This window comes from Atta cephalotes (assembly GCF_000143395.1).
Source record: "Atta cephalotes unplaced genomic scaffold scaffold00016, whole genome shotgun sequence".
NCBI classification, from domain to species: domain Eukaryota; kingdom Metazoa; phylum Arthropoda; class Insecta; order Hymenoptera; family Formicidae; genus Atta; species Atta cephalotes.
The window spans coordinates 5,139,524-5,159,224 of NW_012130080.1; the positions used below are offsets into that span (position 1 = coordinate 5,139,524).

Below are 19,701 nucleotides of genomic sequence, written 5' to 3' on the forward strand. Positions count from 1 at the left end.
AGAGAGAGAGAGAGAGAGAAAGAGAGAGAAGAAAGATCTCTACTTTGTTCGTTGTTTCATTTCATCAATTAACATCGTGGCCCGGTGAAGGTCGTTACAGGCAGCCTTGCCTTCCAGCGGAATTAATATCTGAGAATAATGCGATTACTGAGGCTTCACCGCCAAGTCTTGTCTTTTTGTCTCCCACTTCTTAATTCGAATAAAAATGCATTTCTCTACACATCATAATCATTCGTTGATAATTAAGGTAAGGATAAAATCCGATTCTTTGAGGTTACGCGAATTTTTTAAATTTTATATTCTTTCGTTGGAATATTGAAAGCTTTATGAGAAATGCATTCGATAGGAAAACATATTTTTCAAAATTCAATTATTACTATTTTAAAAGATTAAATAGTGATTTTTTAATATTAAATTATTTTGGTAATAGAAGTACTTTTTCTTTTACAGATAGAAAAGATAATTGTGTTTTTATAAATCGTGACCAATTATTTCATTAAATAAATTTCTCTCCCTTTTATCTTTTCTTTCTTCTGAAGATAATGAGGATATGTGAGACAATCTTGTAGAATTTCGAGATCTCTTTTGCTTTTCTGAATATATGTACAGAATATATATACAGAATACAGATGCAAGATAAACATGGTTAATTAATTATTCGTTACATAGTACGTTTACTGAAAAGATTGCTGTTGCGTGAGTAGTGATATATGAATACAGATTTGCAAGAAGAAAGGGATTTAAATGAAATCACTAAAGCAAACAAACGTACTGTTTTCTGGATTAGTTGCTTCGTATCTCTTTTTCCATTTAAATGAAAAGAGCGCATGGGAATTAGTGTAGGTAGATAATTACAGGAATATTTGCCGACTGCAGTTGGATTTATTAGTTCGCAGACGATTGATAGTTTAAGTCGCGTTTGATCGACCGTGGAGGACTAGTCAATTCGAAGTTTTCTGATTTCCATTTAGGCAACAATCGTCTACTGCAAATTCCGAGAAATTCTCGACGGGAAAAGAAGAAGCTTTGATTGGGTCTGCCATCAGAAAGTTAAACGTTGCACGTTAATAACGAAAGTTACTTTCATTTGGAAGTTGTAATAAACTTGCGCGATTGAAGCTATTCTGTTCGCTGGATTTTATGAAAATTCCAATTTAATGACGCGTGTCCTCGTTGATAAAAGAGATCTCTCGCACATAATATTATGCACAGGATTACACAAAGGAAGATTAATAAAACGTATGCAAACAAGGGAACGTATAATTATGGAGTATAGTATAGTTAATTTTCATAATTAATCTATTAATCACTCAAATTTTAAGTAGAATTAAAAAATCTTAAAGTTTATTTAAATTTAAATTTTAAGTTTAAATTTAAATCTAAATCTTATATTTCGAATCTTAACGTATCTAATCTTTTTGTTACTTTTGACAATATTATCATTGAATGTGAGCAATCTCTAAATTCTTGAATATTATATATTATTTTCTAGCAACAAGAACTGAAAAATGAAATTCACTTCGGTGCATTAATTAAATTCAAAAGCAGGCGTCGTCGGGACCACCGGCCTCCGTAAATCTCAAGAGTCGAGTTCAGTTCCGAAGTTTAATCCTTGAGTTCTGTTAACAATGTGAAAGTGCGCGCGCGATAAAGCTCAGGCTCGCAAAATTGCTTGAAAATTTCCCGAAACTAAATCCTTAGGTTTAACTAGACCGCCGAAAACAGCGAAAATCAAACGCTCACTCATACCCAGGAGCTTCATTCTCGACTTCTCTTGAAATCGTAAATTCGATTCTTCACCTCGGTCCTAGTCTAGTGTCTTAAACTTACATCTTCATCGTGAAGATTCTTGCAGCTCACCATCATTCATTCTCAGAATCTGTTTGTAATTCTGATAGTTTGACGTATTTTCTAATGGCAGAATGCACGACGTATTCTGAGGATTTACAAAATATATTATATTTAAACGTTAGCGAATTATAAATCAACACAAATTAATACGAAAAACAAAATTTTTTTGAAAATATTACATAATAAAACAAATACAGTTTTTCACTTATAAATAAAAATTGTATAAACTGATTGTCAATAACAACACGATTTTATGAATATTATTAATTGTAAAATTTATTATATTATATAATTTAAATGTAAATATATCTGCAAGATATTAGCAAATGGATATTTTGATATTTTGCGATTGATATCTCAGATATGGCCAATGCAGCAAGTGCTATTGTTTTTAAATATTTTATATGAATGAAAAAATTTGGTACGCAAATTTAGACCAGATTTAATAAAAATTCATATACAGCAAAAAATGTAAAATTATGGAATATATTATATAGTAATCTCCAAAAAATGTCAAATTCAAAAAATTTGATATCGTTAAATTTTAAGTTTTTAATACACTACATTTCCTTTTGGTTGAGAGCTCAAGGTTTCGCTATTGCATAACCGCCATTCTCTCGTCTGTTGCAGGAGCTGGAGAGGAGTTACACCCTCTCAACCCCGGGGGGTAGCAGTCCCGTTTGTTGTCCGCCTTGCAGCCCGCCGCCCGCGCCGGCCGCATACATATCGAGCGCGCGCGCGTCCTCGCGTAGACTCGGCGCCGGAAGTGGTCTCGGCGGTCCCACATCCCCGGAGAGGGATCCCCTGGGAAGACTGTTAAGGTGAGTCACTCGTTCAATGATCTTGCCATCCGCAGCTCTCTCGCTACGCGAGACGGAATCCTTATTTCTCCGGGGCGAAATCATCGTTCCTGGTCCAAGAGAGAGTCTAATTCCATTAGACGTGTTTTTGCCTGCCAACATGCTTATATACGTTCTCATTGTTCCGAGATGATACTCTCGGAGGTGATTTCATTCGGTACAAACTATTGTAGATACTGAAAGCGGTACAACGAGAAACTTTTTGTCAAAATGCTGTACGTTTTAATTACTCTCAATTCCAATTCAAAATTTAATTTTGGCTTATTTCGCTTTTCTCTTTCCTATAGTAATGTTATAACGGTAGATAATTAATTTAAACGTTACAGATATTTGTAGCTCACTATATAATATTTTTCGAGAATTATATAAATGTTAATGAATCCGTGTAATTATTTATTTATATAATAAAGAATTAACACATAATTCGTAATAGAATTCGAGATAGAATTTTATTTGTAATTTTATACATTAAAAAACGCATTAAAATACGCACAGGGTATAAATAACCTGTGATTGGTCAATTGTATCTGGTGTAATAAACATTGAAAATCTATAAGCGCTTTAAATAAAGTCCAATCGGATAAACAAACAAGTTTTATCCATATTTAAATAACATAAATTACAACTTTACATACCTATTATAATTTGATATATAAAATTATAAATAGAATCTGTTTCAAATTCTGTCGTGAATTGACTGTGTAAACTGGATTTTAAAAGCAATGTTATATGTTTTTTATATATATATATATATATATATATATATTACATAATTTTAAATTATTTTATTTCTGCCACTTTAAGATTCTCATGTAATACAATTTACGTAAACATAATTTAATGCTTTCGTGGAAACAGTTCTACAATTGTAATTTTAATTAGTCTAACATTGTACTAATCAAATAGTAATAGTGGTTAATTCAATTTTCTTTGATGTAGTGTAACCGATATTGCAGTTTAAATTTAACATTAGTTAAACTCTGGTTAATTTAATTGACGTTAATGAAAGCAGTTCTAGAACAGCGGACGCAGGTATGCGGGATCATAAATGTACATAAAAGCATTCGTGCGGGTGAATTAAATTTGCGGTATATTCGAGAATGTTTTGAGTGAACATAACGAGAGCGACATGTATGTGAGACGGATATCCGGTCTAATGACTTCCATAAAATCAGAATAGACTTCTATGACCGATCATCTGAAAGACATAAAAGTCTCGCGAACTTTATTTTCTTACCTCCCATCAGTACGCTCTTCTCCTGATTACTTTCATAGCCCTGCGGGCTTTCCTGCAAGAACCATCAATCTGTATGGCGAGAGGTATACACGAATGCACCGTCCAACATTTTGCTTGTATCATCATTTTGTCGTCTTGGGAAATTTACCGATCACCTGGCAAATGGAGGGATCACTCACGTTAAATTGACATTGCTCCTTGCTTTTCATGAGTGATGTTAAATCTTTATCTCGTTCTTACCTTCTTGCGCCACTTTATTTATCGAGTCTAACTCAAATTTGATTTAGATTTTAATGCTTCGTTGCCCTTTTTTTCGTCTGAAAAATGTATAAATGAAATAAGTAAGAAAAAGGTAATATAGTTAAGATCAGATTTTACTGTCTAATAATATTTTTATATGTAAATTTTAAATACACCTCTCAGTTATATTATATATTATGTTCTTACTATATAGAAAAATGAAATTTTATGCATAATCAATATTTTCAGGCAGAAAATTTGCCCAAGTTTTTGTGATTCCGAAAGTTATTAAAACATTCATCGTTATTACCATGTCCCCCTTATACTTTGAACATATTATATTCTGAACAATGCAATACTTTGAATCTCGCGATTATCAATTCCCATCTATCTTGTTGGGAACACCAAAACTATTTCATCAACCCTTGATCTGTGCCCCTCGGAATCTGGCGAACCATCGTTCTATGACTTCGCTCGAAGAATTTCCGTTCTATACTCACGGATTGAATAACCCCGAACCCTATCGTTGCAGATTCCTGAAGACCTTCTACAGGGAGTTGGGCACTCGCGATCCGCCCCATCTACCGCCATGGGCATCCCCGCTACCGCTCGGCACCCTCTGTCCGGCGCACTTTCAGCCGCATCTGCAGCTGGTGCACAAGAGCGAGCAGGAACACCGTCTCGAAAACATCAAGCCCGACCAGATCTTCGCTCCCGTCAGGGTGAGTGTAATTAAAATCCAATAATTGTGTTATATCGATGGTTCAAAGCATAGATATTGCCCAGAGGCATACAATTTAATAAAAACCTGAAGAGGATGTTTTATATAAAAATAGAAAGGGTTTTAGGATAAATGAAAGTAGTACAAACAAGATATTTACATCATTAATATTTATTCTTTATTCGATATTTACATTAAAATTTTTGGTAATATATGATTTTATTTGTCGTATTATATTTCTAAATATAAATATATACAAGAGAGATATGTTTGTGAAGAAATTTGTAAAATAAATTAGTTTAAAAAAGTTAAATTTTTATTTTTTCGGTCGCTGTGCACAGAAAGATAAAATAGCCCAGAAATACATCAAAATTAGGCAAAACTAATACACACTGAAAAAACGATTTATTAAATCTTAATAGGCACATAATACATATCTAAATAGTGTTAACAATAAATAATTATTAAATACAGTAAATAAATATTTATTCACTAAAAAAAATAATAATTAAATCAAATTAATGGTTTTTGTATCGAATAAATATATGTTTACATTTAATAAATATTTATTTATTGTTAGAACTATTTAAGCAATTATTTATTAAAATTTAATATTTTTTTTAATGTGCATTACATTATAAGCAGGCCAATGGATTTGTACGTTAAACAGATTTTCGCTTGACGATGCACGACACATACGAGTTTTCGCGGTGCTTTATCAGAAGACCGAGATCTTTCGTCGACAGCCGCGAATTTGCATGATATCGACTCCGTAATTGCGCGGACGAGCAGCAAGTCAAGTCCCGGATGTCCAAAGAAACCGCAAGGGAGTTTCCTCTGACGACTGTCGAAAGCTCGTTTCGTTGTCGTCGCCCCGTCGCTGAGCAAGTTCCCTCAGAAATGTGAAAGCCAAGTTGGTGTCCTTTAAAATTCCAGAGTGAGAGTGCGAAAGAGACAGGAGGGTTGAAAAAGTTTCGCGAACTTTCTTCTCTTCGCGATTCGCTATCTCGAGTTCTCAATACGAGACTGTTCGACTTCTTGCGCTCTCCGATCTCTCGATGCAGTCTCCCGCGAGTGAAATGCAATGACACTCGGAATCGGCGCGCTCGCGATTTATGGTCGCAGTTGCTTTGACCGGATAGTTGTTTTGATTAAATTGCGCCGAATCGCTTTTTTCGCGGATGAAAGGATTGTAACATTAAATTGGTCGGCGGTTTATGTAATCGGTTTACGTAATCAATTTTATTTGTTTTTCATTAGGTAAAAGAAAAGAAGTGACAATCATAAATGAAAATGATGTATTTATAATAGATTTGAATACTTTCTTTTGAACTCTCATTAACAATGTTGATTAGCAATTCATTAGTTGTTAGTAGTACATTAAAGATAGAAAAACTTATTAAATGTGTAAGGGGATGAGTGGAGAAGAAAGGATACTGCGAATATTTATAAGGGAAAAGTTAAATAAAAATTATTGATCAATTAATGGAAGTTTTTATTCAAAAGATATTCCAGTTATACAGCTTTAAACTATAATAATTATCATTCATATATTATCATGTAAACTATAATTTTAAACAAAACCCTTGCTCGGAATTATCCGCCGTTACGTAGAACAATACTGCATCGGTTTTGTTAAAATTATAATTTATATTAATAATATACGCTGTTAAATTCATAATATCAAATTATACCCAATTGAGCTATTTTTAATCATTTCTGTAGGCCGCCGCTTCTACTTAATATGTCGTTAATTTATCTAAAATAATGAAATTAAACAATTTAACACAAGAAAATATATTAATATATTGGCTCAAATTTTATTTATTATTTACTAAAAGTGCATATGTTAATACGAATGTTGTTTATTTTAAAACTAATTACAGAAATGGATTCATTTTCTTTTTAACATACATGAAAGTTAAAAATAACAAAATGTTTGTAACAAAAATTTAACTACAAGGATTATTATTGTTACTTTGATATCTAACAATGTATAAATGTTAATTATTATAATTTAAGACCATCCTTTGAATAGAAGCTTCTACATATAATTGATAAATAATATCGCTGACTTATTTAATTTTCTCTTTTTTTAAGTATTCGTAATTTTCTCATTCTCTCTTACAATATAATTATCGAAAATATGTAATAATATTTATCTTAAACTTTTTATGATTACGTGTTTAGTGTGGCTCTAAACATAGGTATATCGAATTATCATTGGGTGCAAGAAATGAGAGAAATATCACTATTCCAACACTATAACACTATAATAATATTTTTTGCGTTTACCTATAGTGTTCGCAATTCTTCTATTCTGTCTTATCAAGGAAAGTATATTTAATAAATTATTACTGAAATAAAAATCTCAAGTTTTCGTAACGCTTTGAATAAAATAGGAGATATAAATTTAATAAATTGTCGCTTAAAAATGAGCTCATACTAATTAAGTCGCTAAGATCGAGATGTCGACTTGATCTTCTAAAATTCAGATGAGTCGTAATATCCAATTCAGACAAATTGTTGAATGTATCAGAATTCGATATATACGTACACGTACGTAGCACATCGATCACATCAAGTAATGCCAAGGGGTGAATAGTGCTTCAAGCTCCTTGCACGGTTCTCACGTCTTGCAAACGGTCATTCACGTCTGGGCGATAATATCTCCGTTGCTCTAACTCTCGTTCCTCGGATAAAAGGGATTTTGATCGCGACGCTGAGACGCCAATCGGTCAGACCTTCTGCATCGCATAATGAAGTATTGTTCTATAGAACGATAAGCCCTAACGTTTCCTCAAGAGTTGCCCACGTTCTTAAATGGAAAAGCGATGATAATTCCTACCGGAGAATAAAGTCTATACTTTGTTTTATTTCTTTTCGTCGAATCTTAAAATTGTTTACATCGATATTATAATTGTGAGCAAAACACATAATAGTTTTTGAAAATATAATGCAGTAACCATGAAAAATAATTATACAAATGAAAATAACGGTTATGAAAATATAGAACTATTGTTTTACAACAAGAAATTGTAAATATTAATAATATAAATTAAAATTAAAATAATAAAATCATGATCTTATATAGTGATTATCCATAATATATAAAAACACATTAATTTAAAGTTTATGAAAACATACGATTGTTTAATTATTAATCTAGTTACTTACATTGATGATCTATTAAATCTATTTAATTAATCTGTTTATCATTTAATTTATTATTTTCACGTATAAATTAATAAAATGATATGTATCTGAGAAAACATATCTTATTGAAGTAAAAAAATCGATTAAAAACATTATTTTTGCTATTTTAAATGAACTCATTATCATTGATATTCTTTTTCTCTTATTAAAACCCGTATCTCTTGTTCGTTATTTTCAATAAATATATATCGTATCACGACTATGTAACGTAAAGAGCCACAAAATGTAGACAATGTGCCTCGTCGCCCGGAAATGTTTGCGTCGAAAAATGAGCCTCATAACCGTCGAGACATACGTAGGATATGTAGGGTAGGAAAGAAAGAAGATGCAAGCACATAGACCGAGCTTGGGAAACCACATACGTGCACCGGCAGCACGGGAATGAATCCGCATCGTAAAACCGATTTGTTTCTACCGTGAAAAAGGACGAGGGTAGAACCACTCTTTAGGAACCTTAGAACCGCCAAATATATTCGCATTTGCGGTACATCATACACTTTAATTTTCCGGACTATCAAAAATTAAAGAACTGATGCGAAAAAAGGTTGTGCACGTAAACGTAAGAAGAGACAAAAACTTCAGAAAAAATGACTTTTCGATAATATTGTAATATTTATTTAAAAATATTTGAAAAAAATCTTAAATTATTATTTCACAAGTACGATTTCTATGACTTTTAATATGAATTGTTGACTTTGGTATATGAAATATTTTTCGCATAAAATATGTTTTTAAAAATATGATATAAGTATAGTAACTTCTTTTATTATAAAAAAAGAATGTATATTTTAAAGTAATGTTATTTTTTTTAAATAAAATATAGTTTTTTAAATATAAGCTTCGTAATATCATGTGTTCAATTTTATCAAATTTTTAATTGATATAAATATTACGTGGACAGTGGCGCATATTTAATCCATATCTCACGATTTTTCCATATTTTAATAAATAATGCAAGTAATTATGTTTCTTTTTTACATAATCAATTTTGAAGCGTTAAATACATGACGATTATATATACGTTACATGCATATTTTAAAACTACATCATTTGACAAACACTTTTTATCTTTTTTTCGCTATATAAATAGAACGTGGTTTATTCGTTCGGGAATATGCGTTCTCAAATTTATCGAAGTATTCATCGATAAAATCGATGAAGAATCAGTGTATATTGCCAGCAAAACCAACACACGAGTCCCTGAGAACTGAGCATAACTCGTGGAAAAATCCTGTTGCCGTTCACCAGGTTGCTGAAATCAAAATACCGAGGTCGATACTTGAAAAAACGAATGATTAAGACCCTCGAATCGAGCTGTTTGTCGAAGTTTTCAACAAAAATATCGACATAACATTGACTTTGTTTATTTCACAAAAATGCTATTCGTATTCGATTCTCAAATTGTTAAAAAATTATTATATATATTATTATATATATTATTATATTATTATATATATTATTATATATATTAATGGCGATCGCTTATGACATTGTGCGATTATTTTTATTATTATAAATTTGTATGCAATAAATTATCGAGTAACGCGGCCATTTTTCGCTAATAGATATTATACTCGAAAATTGACTCCTTTATAATCATAAAACTACATCATACAGCAATTTTAGCAAAATATAGACGAAAAATATTTTTAAAAATAGGAAAAAAATCAGTCGATTTCGATAAATTAAAAGGGCGGAAAATGAATAATTGCGATCATTAATAAATGTGTGGTCTCGCGATGTGCGAGCAGCGCTAAAAGAGAAATGCGCTAGGATATATCATCCTCATAAATTTCATGTAATCTAAAAGTAAAAAATACACAGAATTACAAAAGCGTCGATGTTATGGATAGGAGCTACTAGGTTTGCATTTTATTATTTCAGAGATTTTTCTGCGGAGAAGCCGACGCCGCGTTTGTATATTCCGTCGGTTTGCGCGGTCGGATCGATGATAGATCGATGAAGGGAAAGAGGATGATCCCGCCGATGTGGAATCGATGCACGTCCAATCGCTGCCTGCCATTTCCGATATATGCGAGGACGTATATCTGAAAATGTCGCGACCTGGCTGGCACGATTCCACAGCGAATCTTTCCCATCGCGTTTCTTTCCACGATATGCTCGCGAAGAGACACATCGCTCCCGTGAAACGCCCTTCGCTTCCTGTATCACTGTCTCCTTAAATTTCCTGCGGCAGGATGAAGCGCGATATCTCTTACGTATCGTATGAATACGGTGTATACCGATCTTTTTCGCTGAGATTTGTGGACGCTATCATTTTCAACTCATTCCTTCATTTGTTGTTGCGTCTAATTGGATCACCAGGAGAAATAATTGGCACTGACATACATATGTTGCATTAATATAAGTATTTATTGTTGCATCATAATTAACGAATGTAATGATTATGCAATGTAATAATTTAATATGATATTATGTATTAAATATATATTAATTAAGAATTACGTAGAAATTATATACATATATAGTTTCCATAATTCACATTATATCTAAGTGATACATGATACTATAATTACAATGCAATTTAAATTTTATTTACACATGAGTGAAAAATGCCATATTCTGTCAAAGCAATTCTTCATGCCTAATAATATGTATTTCTATAAATTTATACAATTTCCAGTTTAAACAAACTATGCGCCTATAATTTATTGATTTTAAAACACTGTCCTAAATCAAAATTTTCTAAGATATTTATTTGTTTCAATAATATTAAATTATTTGTCTTTAAGTTATTTTACTATTTCAGCTTCAGTTTAGAACTACATTTTAAGGCCGATAAATCGACGCACAGATTGCTTTGAACTGAAAATTATATAAATTTACAAGAAATATTATTAGATACAAAAAACTTCCTTAATTGAATGGCATTTTTCATTTATGTGTTTTATCGCACAGTCGATTTTTCGCTTAATATTGTTTAAATTTGATTTCCTTTTTTTAGAATTGCTGTCGAGAAAATAAAAATAATTCGTTTTTATAAAAGTTTTGTTTATATAAAAATTTCAAGAGCACGTTGTTATCTTGAAAAAAATTGCCTTTCTCCGTTGCTGCTATGGCAAATCAACGATTTCATTAAATTATATTTAAATAATCCACTTTGACCCTCCTCACGTAATACAATAATGAATGTCATCTGCTTTCGCCACATGCCTCCCCATTGCGGTTTATCGAAGAATATTTACGAGCGTGTAGACTTTCTAATCTTCTCGGAAACGAAGGATTTATCGCCTTGTATCCTTTCAACGCGACCCTCCCTGACGCACTTCGCATCCGTCGTTTCCGCAGGATATTTTTCTCGCCTGTCCCTCATTTCTCGGCATTCGAAATTGGTTGCGGCTGGAAGTGGTCGGAACAAATGCGGTTCTATCAAAGGATTGATAGGTAGATCCCGCATGACGCAGGAATTATTCTGCGGCGGATTATCCGGTAACGAGCTTACGATCCTTCATGCATCTATGTTGTTGCATTATCTCATCAAAAACCCGCGTCATGCTATCGACGTTTCGTTAATCCCTCTCGGTTAACGTTTGAATCAATTAATTTCAATTGAACGTCAGTCGAACGAATTGAATTCGTCTTTCTTAATAAAAAATGTTAAGATGTGATAATATCAGTTTGAATAAAGATTTGATAATATATTCCCACTTGAAAAATGACACAACTAAAAAATATGATTTTTGAGTTATTACTATGAATGAGTTAGATAAAGGTTACTCAATTAATCAGCAAAAGTAAACTAATTTAACTTTAGCCTCCATCGGTCAAATAGCATTTCATCATTTTTAAGGTTTTCAAAGAGATCATATTAATATCTTCTACAAGAATGCATGACAATTTTGAGTTGTGTCGTTTTTGTAAATAAAAATGAAAATCTTTTATAAAGAATTTTATAAAAGAATTAGATTTAGAATTAAAATAGTTTTAGTCGAAGTTTAAAGAAGAAATTATTTATAGAATTTAATTATTTTAACGGATTAAAGTAAATATAAACTGTTTAAGTAAAAAAACATATTTTGCTGCTCCAGCTAGAATTATCGCTGTTTCTTGTATTTGATAGAAAATTATGTATTATAGAGTAGAATTTATAGCACAATATTCTAACAATTTATGTAAGAAAATTTAGATCTCATAAAATATGAATCACTGCTAAATATGAATTACAGTCATCTGATTGAACGTTATGGAGAAACTTTCTTGACAAATTTAATGAATAGTTCAGATATAAATTCTCTCTCTGTCATCTATATTGATTAGCAATACATATCCAATATCGCAGTGCTAACCATTTAGCGATTTTAACTTTATCTAGATAATTTTTCGCTTTAACCGTATGATTATTTTTTTTCAATGTTGGTGATCTTTTGAGTGCCATTTTTATTGAATTATTCTGAACTTGTTATAAATTGTTTGTAGGATATCAAAATCATTACATCTTAAAAAGAATATAACTTTTAAAGATTGCTATATGAAATGAAAATGACATTTAATCATATTTTTAAAAATGTATTCTTTTTTATCGATTTATTAGTCAATAATTTTTTATTAAAAAATAGATTTTCCCCTTTTCTTAAAAACGTAATTTTTTTAATTGTCATTTTTGAAGTAAGAAACAATTAATCTGCTAATGATTAATCGCAATCCTTCTGTACATATTTATCTCATCATATCTTTAAGCCTTTTAATATTTTATCGAACACTAATATCTAATATTTAAGACAGTGAGAAAATTAAATTAGACTCAAATTTTCGTTGAATAAAAGTATTCAAATTTAAACCAGGAATCTCTGAATCTCTCTCTCAGGCAGTGAATTGATAATATTTGAACCTCTCTGGCATACGTGTACATACATCGGTGTATAGATACAGGTGTATTGATATAGATACGCTTTATGTAATAAAAGTTTTATCAAATATATATTTTATCAGTTCAAAATTGTTTGGGAAGCGCGCCTATACAATGAATGTACTCGTATCGTACTCTTTTTCATCCGCCAGTATTCCAATAACCGGATGTTGCAATCGTACTCTGTATAATGGCCGGCGCTGTTATCCATCGACCGACAGATTGTGTACGCCGCGCGCGACCGGATCGATTATCGCTGACAGAGTGAATGACCGGCAACGTTGCGTGTTCCGTACTACGGATTACGGTTATCGATTACGAGAATCGAGATACTGCTTACCGATATCGATCGTCGATCATTTGCCACCATCATCGATGGTACGGCGATCTAACCGTCGGTTAATGGCGTTGCCCTCAACGCTATATGATGCGAAACAAACGTGGTTTAATCGCCTGCTCCTGCTAATCGTTTGCATAATGCTGTAACTGCAACGCGTAATATTTTTGCTTCCTATTCGAGCATAATACGAATACACTACTGTCCTATCAGGGATTGTCCTAGATTGGTGGCAAGTAGACAGATAGCATTATTCCGCGCGATATTTGTTGCTAGCGAGCATATTAGAGCTTTGATATTTCACGACTATCGCGAGAGCAAAGAGCTTTTTGCAATAAGGCTGCAGATATCGGTAACACAAATATAGTGACAAAAAAAATACACAAATATAATAAATCTTTTGCAACGAAATAGTGCAGCGAAAACCTATAATTAACTTGAAAAAAACTTTGTTAAAAATATTGAAACATAACGGAATTGAAAAAAGTTAGATCATTTCTGAAAAATTTTGCAATCGGACAGTCAAACGAACGAATGATCAGAACAGCACTATAAAATTATAATAGTTGCATTATTTACTACTACTATGCTGCATTATTTACGTGAAGGGAACGATTTTGCTAAAATAGCTAAAAATTTAGATAGATACAGATCTGAAAATAATTTTGTTGGATCATCAAAATAATTATATAGGAAATTCAACCATATAATATGCAATGCAAAAAAATTTTAACATTCTAGCAATTTTTTGAGTTTTTTAATAACATGAGGTGTTAAAAGAACTTCAATCTCGAGTCTAAGGATCGAAAATTGAAAAAAATTTGCAACTTCACAAATACAAAGAGAAATGTTCAAAAAACGTATCGATTCTTGTGGAGAAACATTTTGCCATAATGTTGTTTAATTGTACAAATTATAAGACGTAGTGTTGAACGTTGATCTCACGTGTGATAGGCGATAAGGTGTTGGAAGTTACAAAATTCCAAATGATGATTGATATATTGAAAAGGATTAGAGATGTGTGGAGAAGGAGTTTAGATTTTAATTAGCTCTGACTGGAGATCAGGAATCCAAGAAGAATCCGAGAAGTTGATCAGACAAACTAAATTTTTTCCTCTTATTTTCGCATCATTGATTATACGGCAAGAATTTTCGCTATATGAAAAAACTATTACTTTACAATTCATTGTATTAACCCTTTTTATATTTCTGCTTTAGTCGGCCAGTCGTCTGCGGTCTACATAAATGACACTTATCACGAGTTTGTTTTAGTTAATTTACATTTTTTATTTTTCCTTTACACAAACTCTGCATAATATATTTTGCTGTCACGTTTTGTTATGTGAAATTTAAATTAAACACTAATATTACGTATTTGTTTTCTTCTAATCCGCTGTGGAAAATGTTTCAATTTATTTTTTTTGTTGAAAATTTTGAATAATTGCAAACAAACATTTTTTTTAAATTTAATCAACAGATCAGGGATGATCAAGTATTTTACACGAATTTACATTCTACAATCAATCATGATTATATAATACCTTAATTAATATTAATAATCAAAATATATATGTTGATTTTTAATATCTTATTGTAATTCTAATACTTTGATTATAATAATGATTATAATGATTAATAATAATAATATTTATCAAATCATTAATCAAATCTTGATAAGTGCATAGCGATCGATATTTTTTTGCCAAAAGTGTTACACTTATCTTTCCAATTTTTATTATTACATTTTATTCATATGAAACAAATTATGATTTCCAGTTGAGTGATGGTACCGTATCCGAGGCGCCGCGGCGCGTCGCTATCGAGGGTGGCCCCGGAAGCGGCCGGACCACTCTTTGTTTGCGACTATTGCATCAATGGGCGACACAGAGTGACGGTCCTGCTTTGGCGTTTATCGTGCCGTTGCGCGAGCTTCGCGGTAGCCCCGTCCTGAATTATCTGGCGCGAGAATTATTCCCAAGAACGGCCGCATTGGGTGATGCGATCGCGCAGGTATGGCGTACTTTGCACCTGATGGAGGATCGCGTACTCTTCGTCCTGGACGGTTACGATGAATGCGTGGGCGGCCGAGCATCACTCGGCGATGCAGCCGATCTCCTAGAGGGACGATTGTTCCCGGACGCCAGGATTCTAGTTACGTGCTCGCCTAGCAACTCAATCGCTCTCGCACCTTTGATTCAACGCAGAATTCATCTAGCCGGCCTCGAATGGCCGCACGTTGAACGGCTCTGCGTGGCCTATTTCATTCACAACGATATCGCCGAGAAGGCCTGCGAATTTCTTGAAGCGCTTAATGTGCAACCGCAATCCGTCAGGCAGCTCGGCCAGCATCCGCTCGGTTGGATCATGCTCTGTTGCTTGTATCAGGTAGGATTTTAACTAGAAATATCGAATGTCTGCTAGTTATAATGCGAAGAATTTTAGTTAGGAAATTACATCTCTTATTTTTTAAAAGAAAAATATTAATAAATCATATAAAACTTGTAATGAAAATTAAAAATTTGTTAGATTATAAAATCATCGAATCATATTAAATAGTTTTTATTAATTTTATTTAAAGACTCACATGCGCTAGAAGTATTATCTTTAACGATAAAATGAATTTAGCAATGAATTTTTATATTTATATAAATTATTTTTACGTAAATTTATTTTTAATAAATATTTCCATTATATGTAATTTAAAAAGTGATTTTTTTAAAAATAATATCTAAAGTGATTGTTTTTATATTATTTACGAATATATACACGACAGTTTTATTGTGACTATAAATTTTTTTTCTTTGTATATCTTTTGGAAATGGTTCACTTTTCGATTTTCAAACAACGTATAATGTAAAGAGCCCTAGAAAATCCTATAGAAATATCTTGATCCACGAACATGATTTTGCTTACCAGGACTCCGGAAATCTACCGACCGAGACAAGCGCCCTCGTACAAGCTGCGGTGAAGTGCATCGTGAAAAGGAGCTTAGATCCGCCGATTCCCTATAACGAGGAAATTCCAGGCCATTGTAGGAAGCGTCTCGAGGACTTCGGCAAGGTATCCCTGGCTGCCTTAAGGGAGGGCAGATGCTGTTACACGGAAGCTGAGCTAAGGGCACGAGGTGGAGGCATCGAAGTTACTCGACTCGGTTTCCTCACGAGGGGCCTGACCTTCGGTCAAAGACGCAAACCAGATCTTTACACGCCTATTCATATGGCAGTGGCGGAATTCTTGGCGGCGTACTATCTTACTTCGGTGGCGCAATATGCCAACATCCTGCGCCGTGAATTGGAGGGCCTACCCTCGGGTATCATCGGTCATTTAGCCGGCTTGCTAGGTCCCAAGACCCATTTGATTCTGAATCAATTATGTCCGCTGGAAGTGCCACCCAGAGCTGTGTTCTCGTTGCTAAAGGCAGCCGGTGCATCCGATGGCAACATCTCAGCGGTCTGCCGATTGGTTGGAGCGGGTCCTGGATTCGGGCCCGCACCGAACGAACGACCTCCGGCTCCATTGGTACACACGTCCCCTTTAGAGCTAGAAGGATGGGCCAGGATCCTCGAGAGTCCCGCTTGCACGCTTGAAGCGCTCGAAGTGGTGTTCCAAGTGGAACGTGGATCTGATCCAAGATATCTGGATGATTTCTTCGATGCGCTCGCCGGCAACGAGAGTGTCAAACTCGTCAGGATTACGTCTCTGCTGGGACAGGAGTTCCCTGCAGACGAAGCGCAGCGATTGGCTGGACATTTAAAGAGTGTGCTTGGCAAAAAGAAGCTCAACGATTTCGAGCTTGTCATCACTTGTCTCGAGGAGGCGGCCCATGATAGGTGAGTCGTTTTACAGATATACTCACTTGCTGAAGCGAACTCTAAATTTCCACTTATCACGATCTCTCCGAGGATGGCAAGTTCCGAACAATTCATAAGATTGCCTGTTAAGCGCGCTTCAGGAGAATAAACTATGTTCAAAGCGCCGGATGGGTTTACCAGGTTTACCGTATAATTGAGTTGTTGAAATAGGCGGGAAGCTTGTATAGTATTTTTTACCTTGAATTTTTTGCTTATCCGCTTAATTATTCTTGCTAAGATGTCTTACCAGTAGTGTTTAATAGCATTGCATATTCTGAAGATAGAATAAAAAATTCTAATATGAAAATATTGAAGTTATAATTTTGAAATTATCAATCAAATAATCGATCGTATAACTGATAATGTCACTTGAGAATTTGCGAGCTAAAGCTCATGGTTACACAGACATGCGTCTTACTAAGAGATAATAAATTTAATGGACATGTGTAAGTACGAATCTCATTGCGCGAATTCTGCATATTAGGATTTTTTTATTCTATTTTGTCTCCAGAATGTGCTATTATTAAAATATTGCACGATAGTTGTGAGACTCCTTCTATATTTCCTAATTTTTCTTTTTTCTTTTACTACCAATTTTATAGCCATTTCTCTGCTTCTTTTTTTATTTATTTTTCTTTTTTACTTATTAATCTTTTATTTGACCACGATTAAACTTTCACCTAAAACTACTTTCTCGCGCTATTGTTCCATAAAAACTTTTCAATTAACAATGAAACGATGACTTTTTACGTTGAAAAGTAGGGACTATTTTACGGGGCGACTTATCGCGTGAATCCACTTACGTGACTCAATGGCTCGAAGAATAAAGAACTAGCGAATATGTTGGCATTATTGCACCTCAAGGACGCTCGATATGGTGCCATCGATAGCTTCGATGATGACGAAGAGTTATTACAGAAAGTCTGCTTGTTCGTTCGATCATATATGAGGTTGGTCAGGACAAACGGCCAATGAAGATATTTGCTCTTCCGCGCCATGAAAAGAAGTGTAAAAGACGAGAGAGCGAACGGAGATCTATATTTAGATTTCTACATTGAGAGATAAAGTAAAAGAAGAAAGACAAATAAAGGGAACATTAATGAAAAAGTTTTAATTTTTATATAGATGGACATAGAGATCTCTGTACTTACATCAAGATTTATATTGTCCATTGTAAAAAAGAAAAAATCATAAATGAATCTCTTTTTAAAAAATAATAAATTATTTAGCATAAATATTTAGCATAAATTATAAATTTGAAATAAAAAGTTTTCTAGAATTTGTAATGGGTTACACTATAATTAACATTTTCATAATCAATATACATTGTTTTACATTTGTAACAACAATAAATTTTTTAAATATTGATCTTTGGCTGCACGCTCGTGAACATATAGTATAAATATTATAAAGCGTCAGGATTTACTGTTAAGCTCGGTGGCCACCCCTAAAATTTCCATCAGGCTCGTGCGATTCCCACGGAGACGTCAAAATTGAAAAATTTGTTTTGTCGCGCGACGAAGGGCGACGAAAGGGTCCATCGCACGGATATTTGTCTTTGCCCGAAGGGAGCGAAGAAATGGCAGACGTGGAAAAAGCGTGTTTACCTTGTGAGAATCGAGTGAATATACATTCGCATACTTGCGCGCTTGGCTCGCTCACGAACGAGAAAACTTTTGCCGAGAAAGATCTCGATCTGCGGTTTTTAACTCATGAGAAATTCAACGACGGCTTCATAATGAGAACTGTAATAATTACGATCTAGGTACTTCGAAAAAAATTGGTAAAAGCCATTATCATCAATCTTTCTTAAATTAAAATAAAAATAGTTATCACTTTGTATTAATTTCTTTCTGTTATTAAAAAATGATAATTCGTGGCTCCCTAGAATGAAAGATTTACATTGCTGAATTTCCGTGCTCTATAAATGTGTGCCGAGTGCTACCTACATTACAATAATTAAACTACTAATTTATCTGATATTATGGACGATAGCATGGACGAAGATTCATGCATAAACTTTTTTCGTTTACGTACGCCCACATTTTTCCCGCTGCTTTATCGAGTGTAATAAGACTATTTTACGCATCTGCGCGCATAATAGATGCATATCCATGCAATTGCATTACACAGTACGCAAAGGTACTTCTGAGGAAACCTTTTTGAGATTTTTCATTTATGTTCTTTGCAATAGATTTTAATTTCTTGCTCACATTACCACGTTTTCACTCGAACTTTATCGACTTTATCGATTTCTCTCATTTTAAGCACGCATTTGGGTGTCATTCGACTATTTCAAGCTTTATGTTTTCCACCGAGATGCTTTAACTCTCCTTTTCTCTGTGTCCCCGAGGAGATGGAGAAAGTATTTCAAACGGGTACGTGACACTCGATTCACCGATGAATTTGGCGTTGTGTCGATCTCGAATTTAAGATCAAGCAAACGTGCGGAATTTGAAGCGATTCATTATTGTTAGAATATGTTATTTGCAATTGCCACTTGACTCATCTATCAATTTTT

General features: G+C 33.4%; 1 protein-coding gene across 1 annotated transcript in view; it reads left to right on the forward strand.

Annotated features, from left to right (window-relative positions):
• The window catches only part of LOC105618356, a 146,218-nt gene that overhangs the window by 64,773 nt on the left and 61,744 nt on the right, over positions 1-19,701 (forward strand). Inside the window, exons 3-6 of the mRNA XM_012199898.1 lie at positions 2,482-2,672; positions 4,721-4,910; positions 15,106-15,714; positions 16,246-17,159. Of these exons, the coding sequence (XP_012055288.1) occupies positions 2,482-2,672; positions 4,721-4,910; positions 15,106-15,714; positions 16,246-17,159 (1,904 nt within the window). The remainder of the gene's footprint in view (positions 1-2,481; positions 2,673-4,720; positions 4,911-15,105; positions 15,715-16,245; positions 17,160-19,701) is intronic.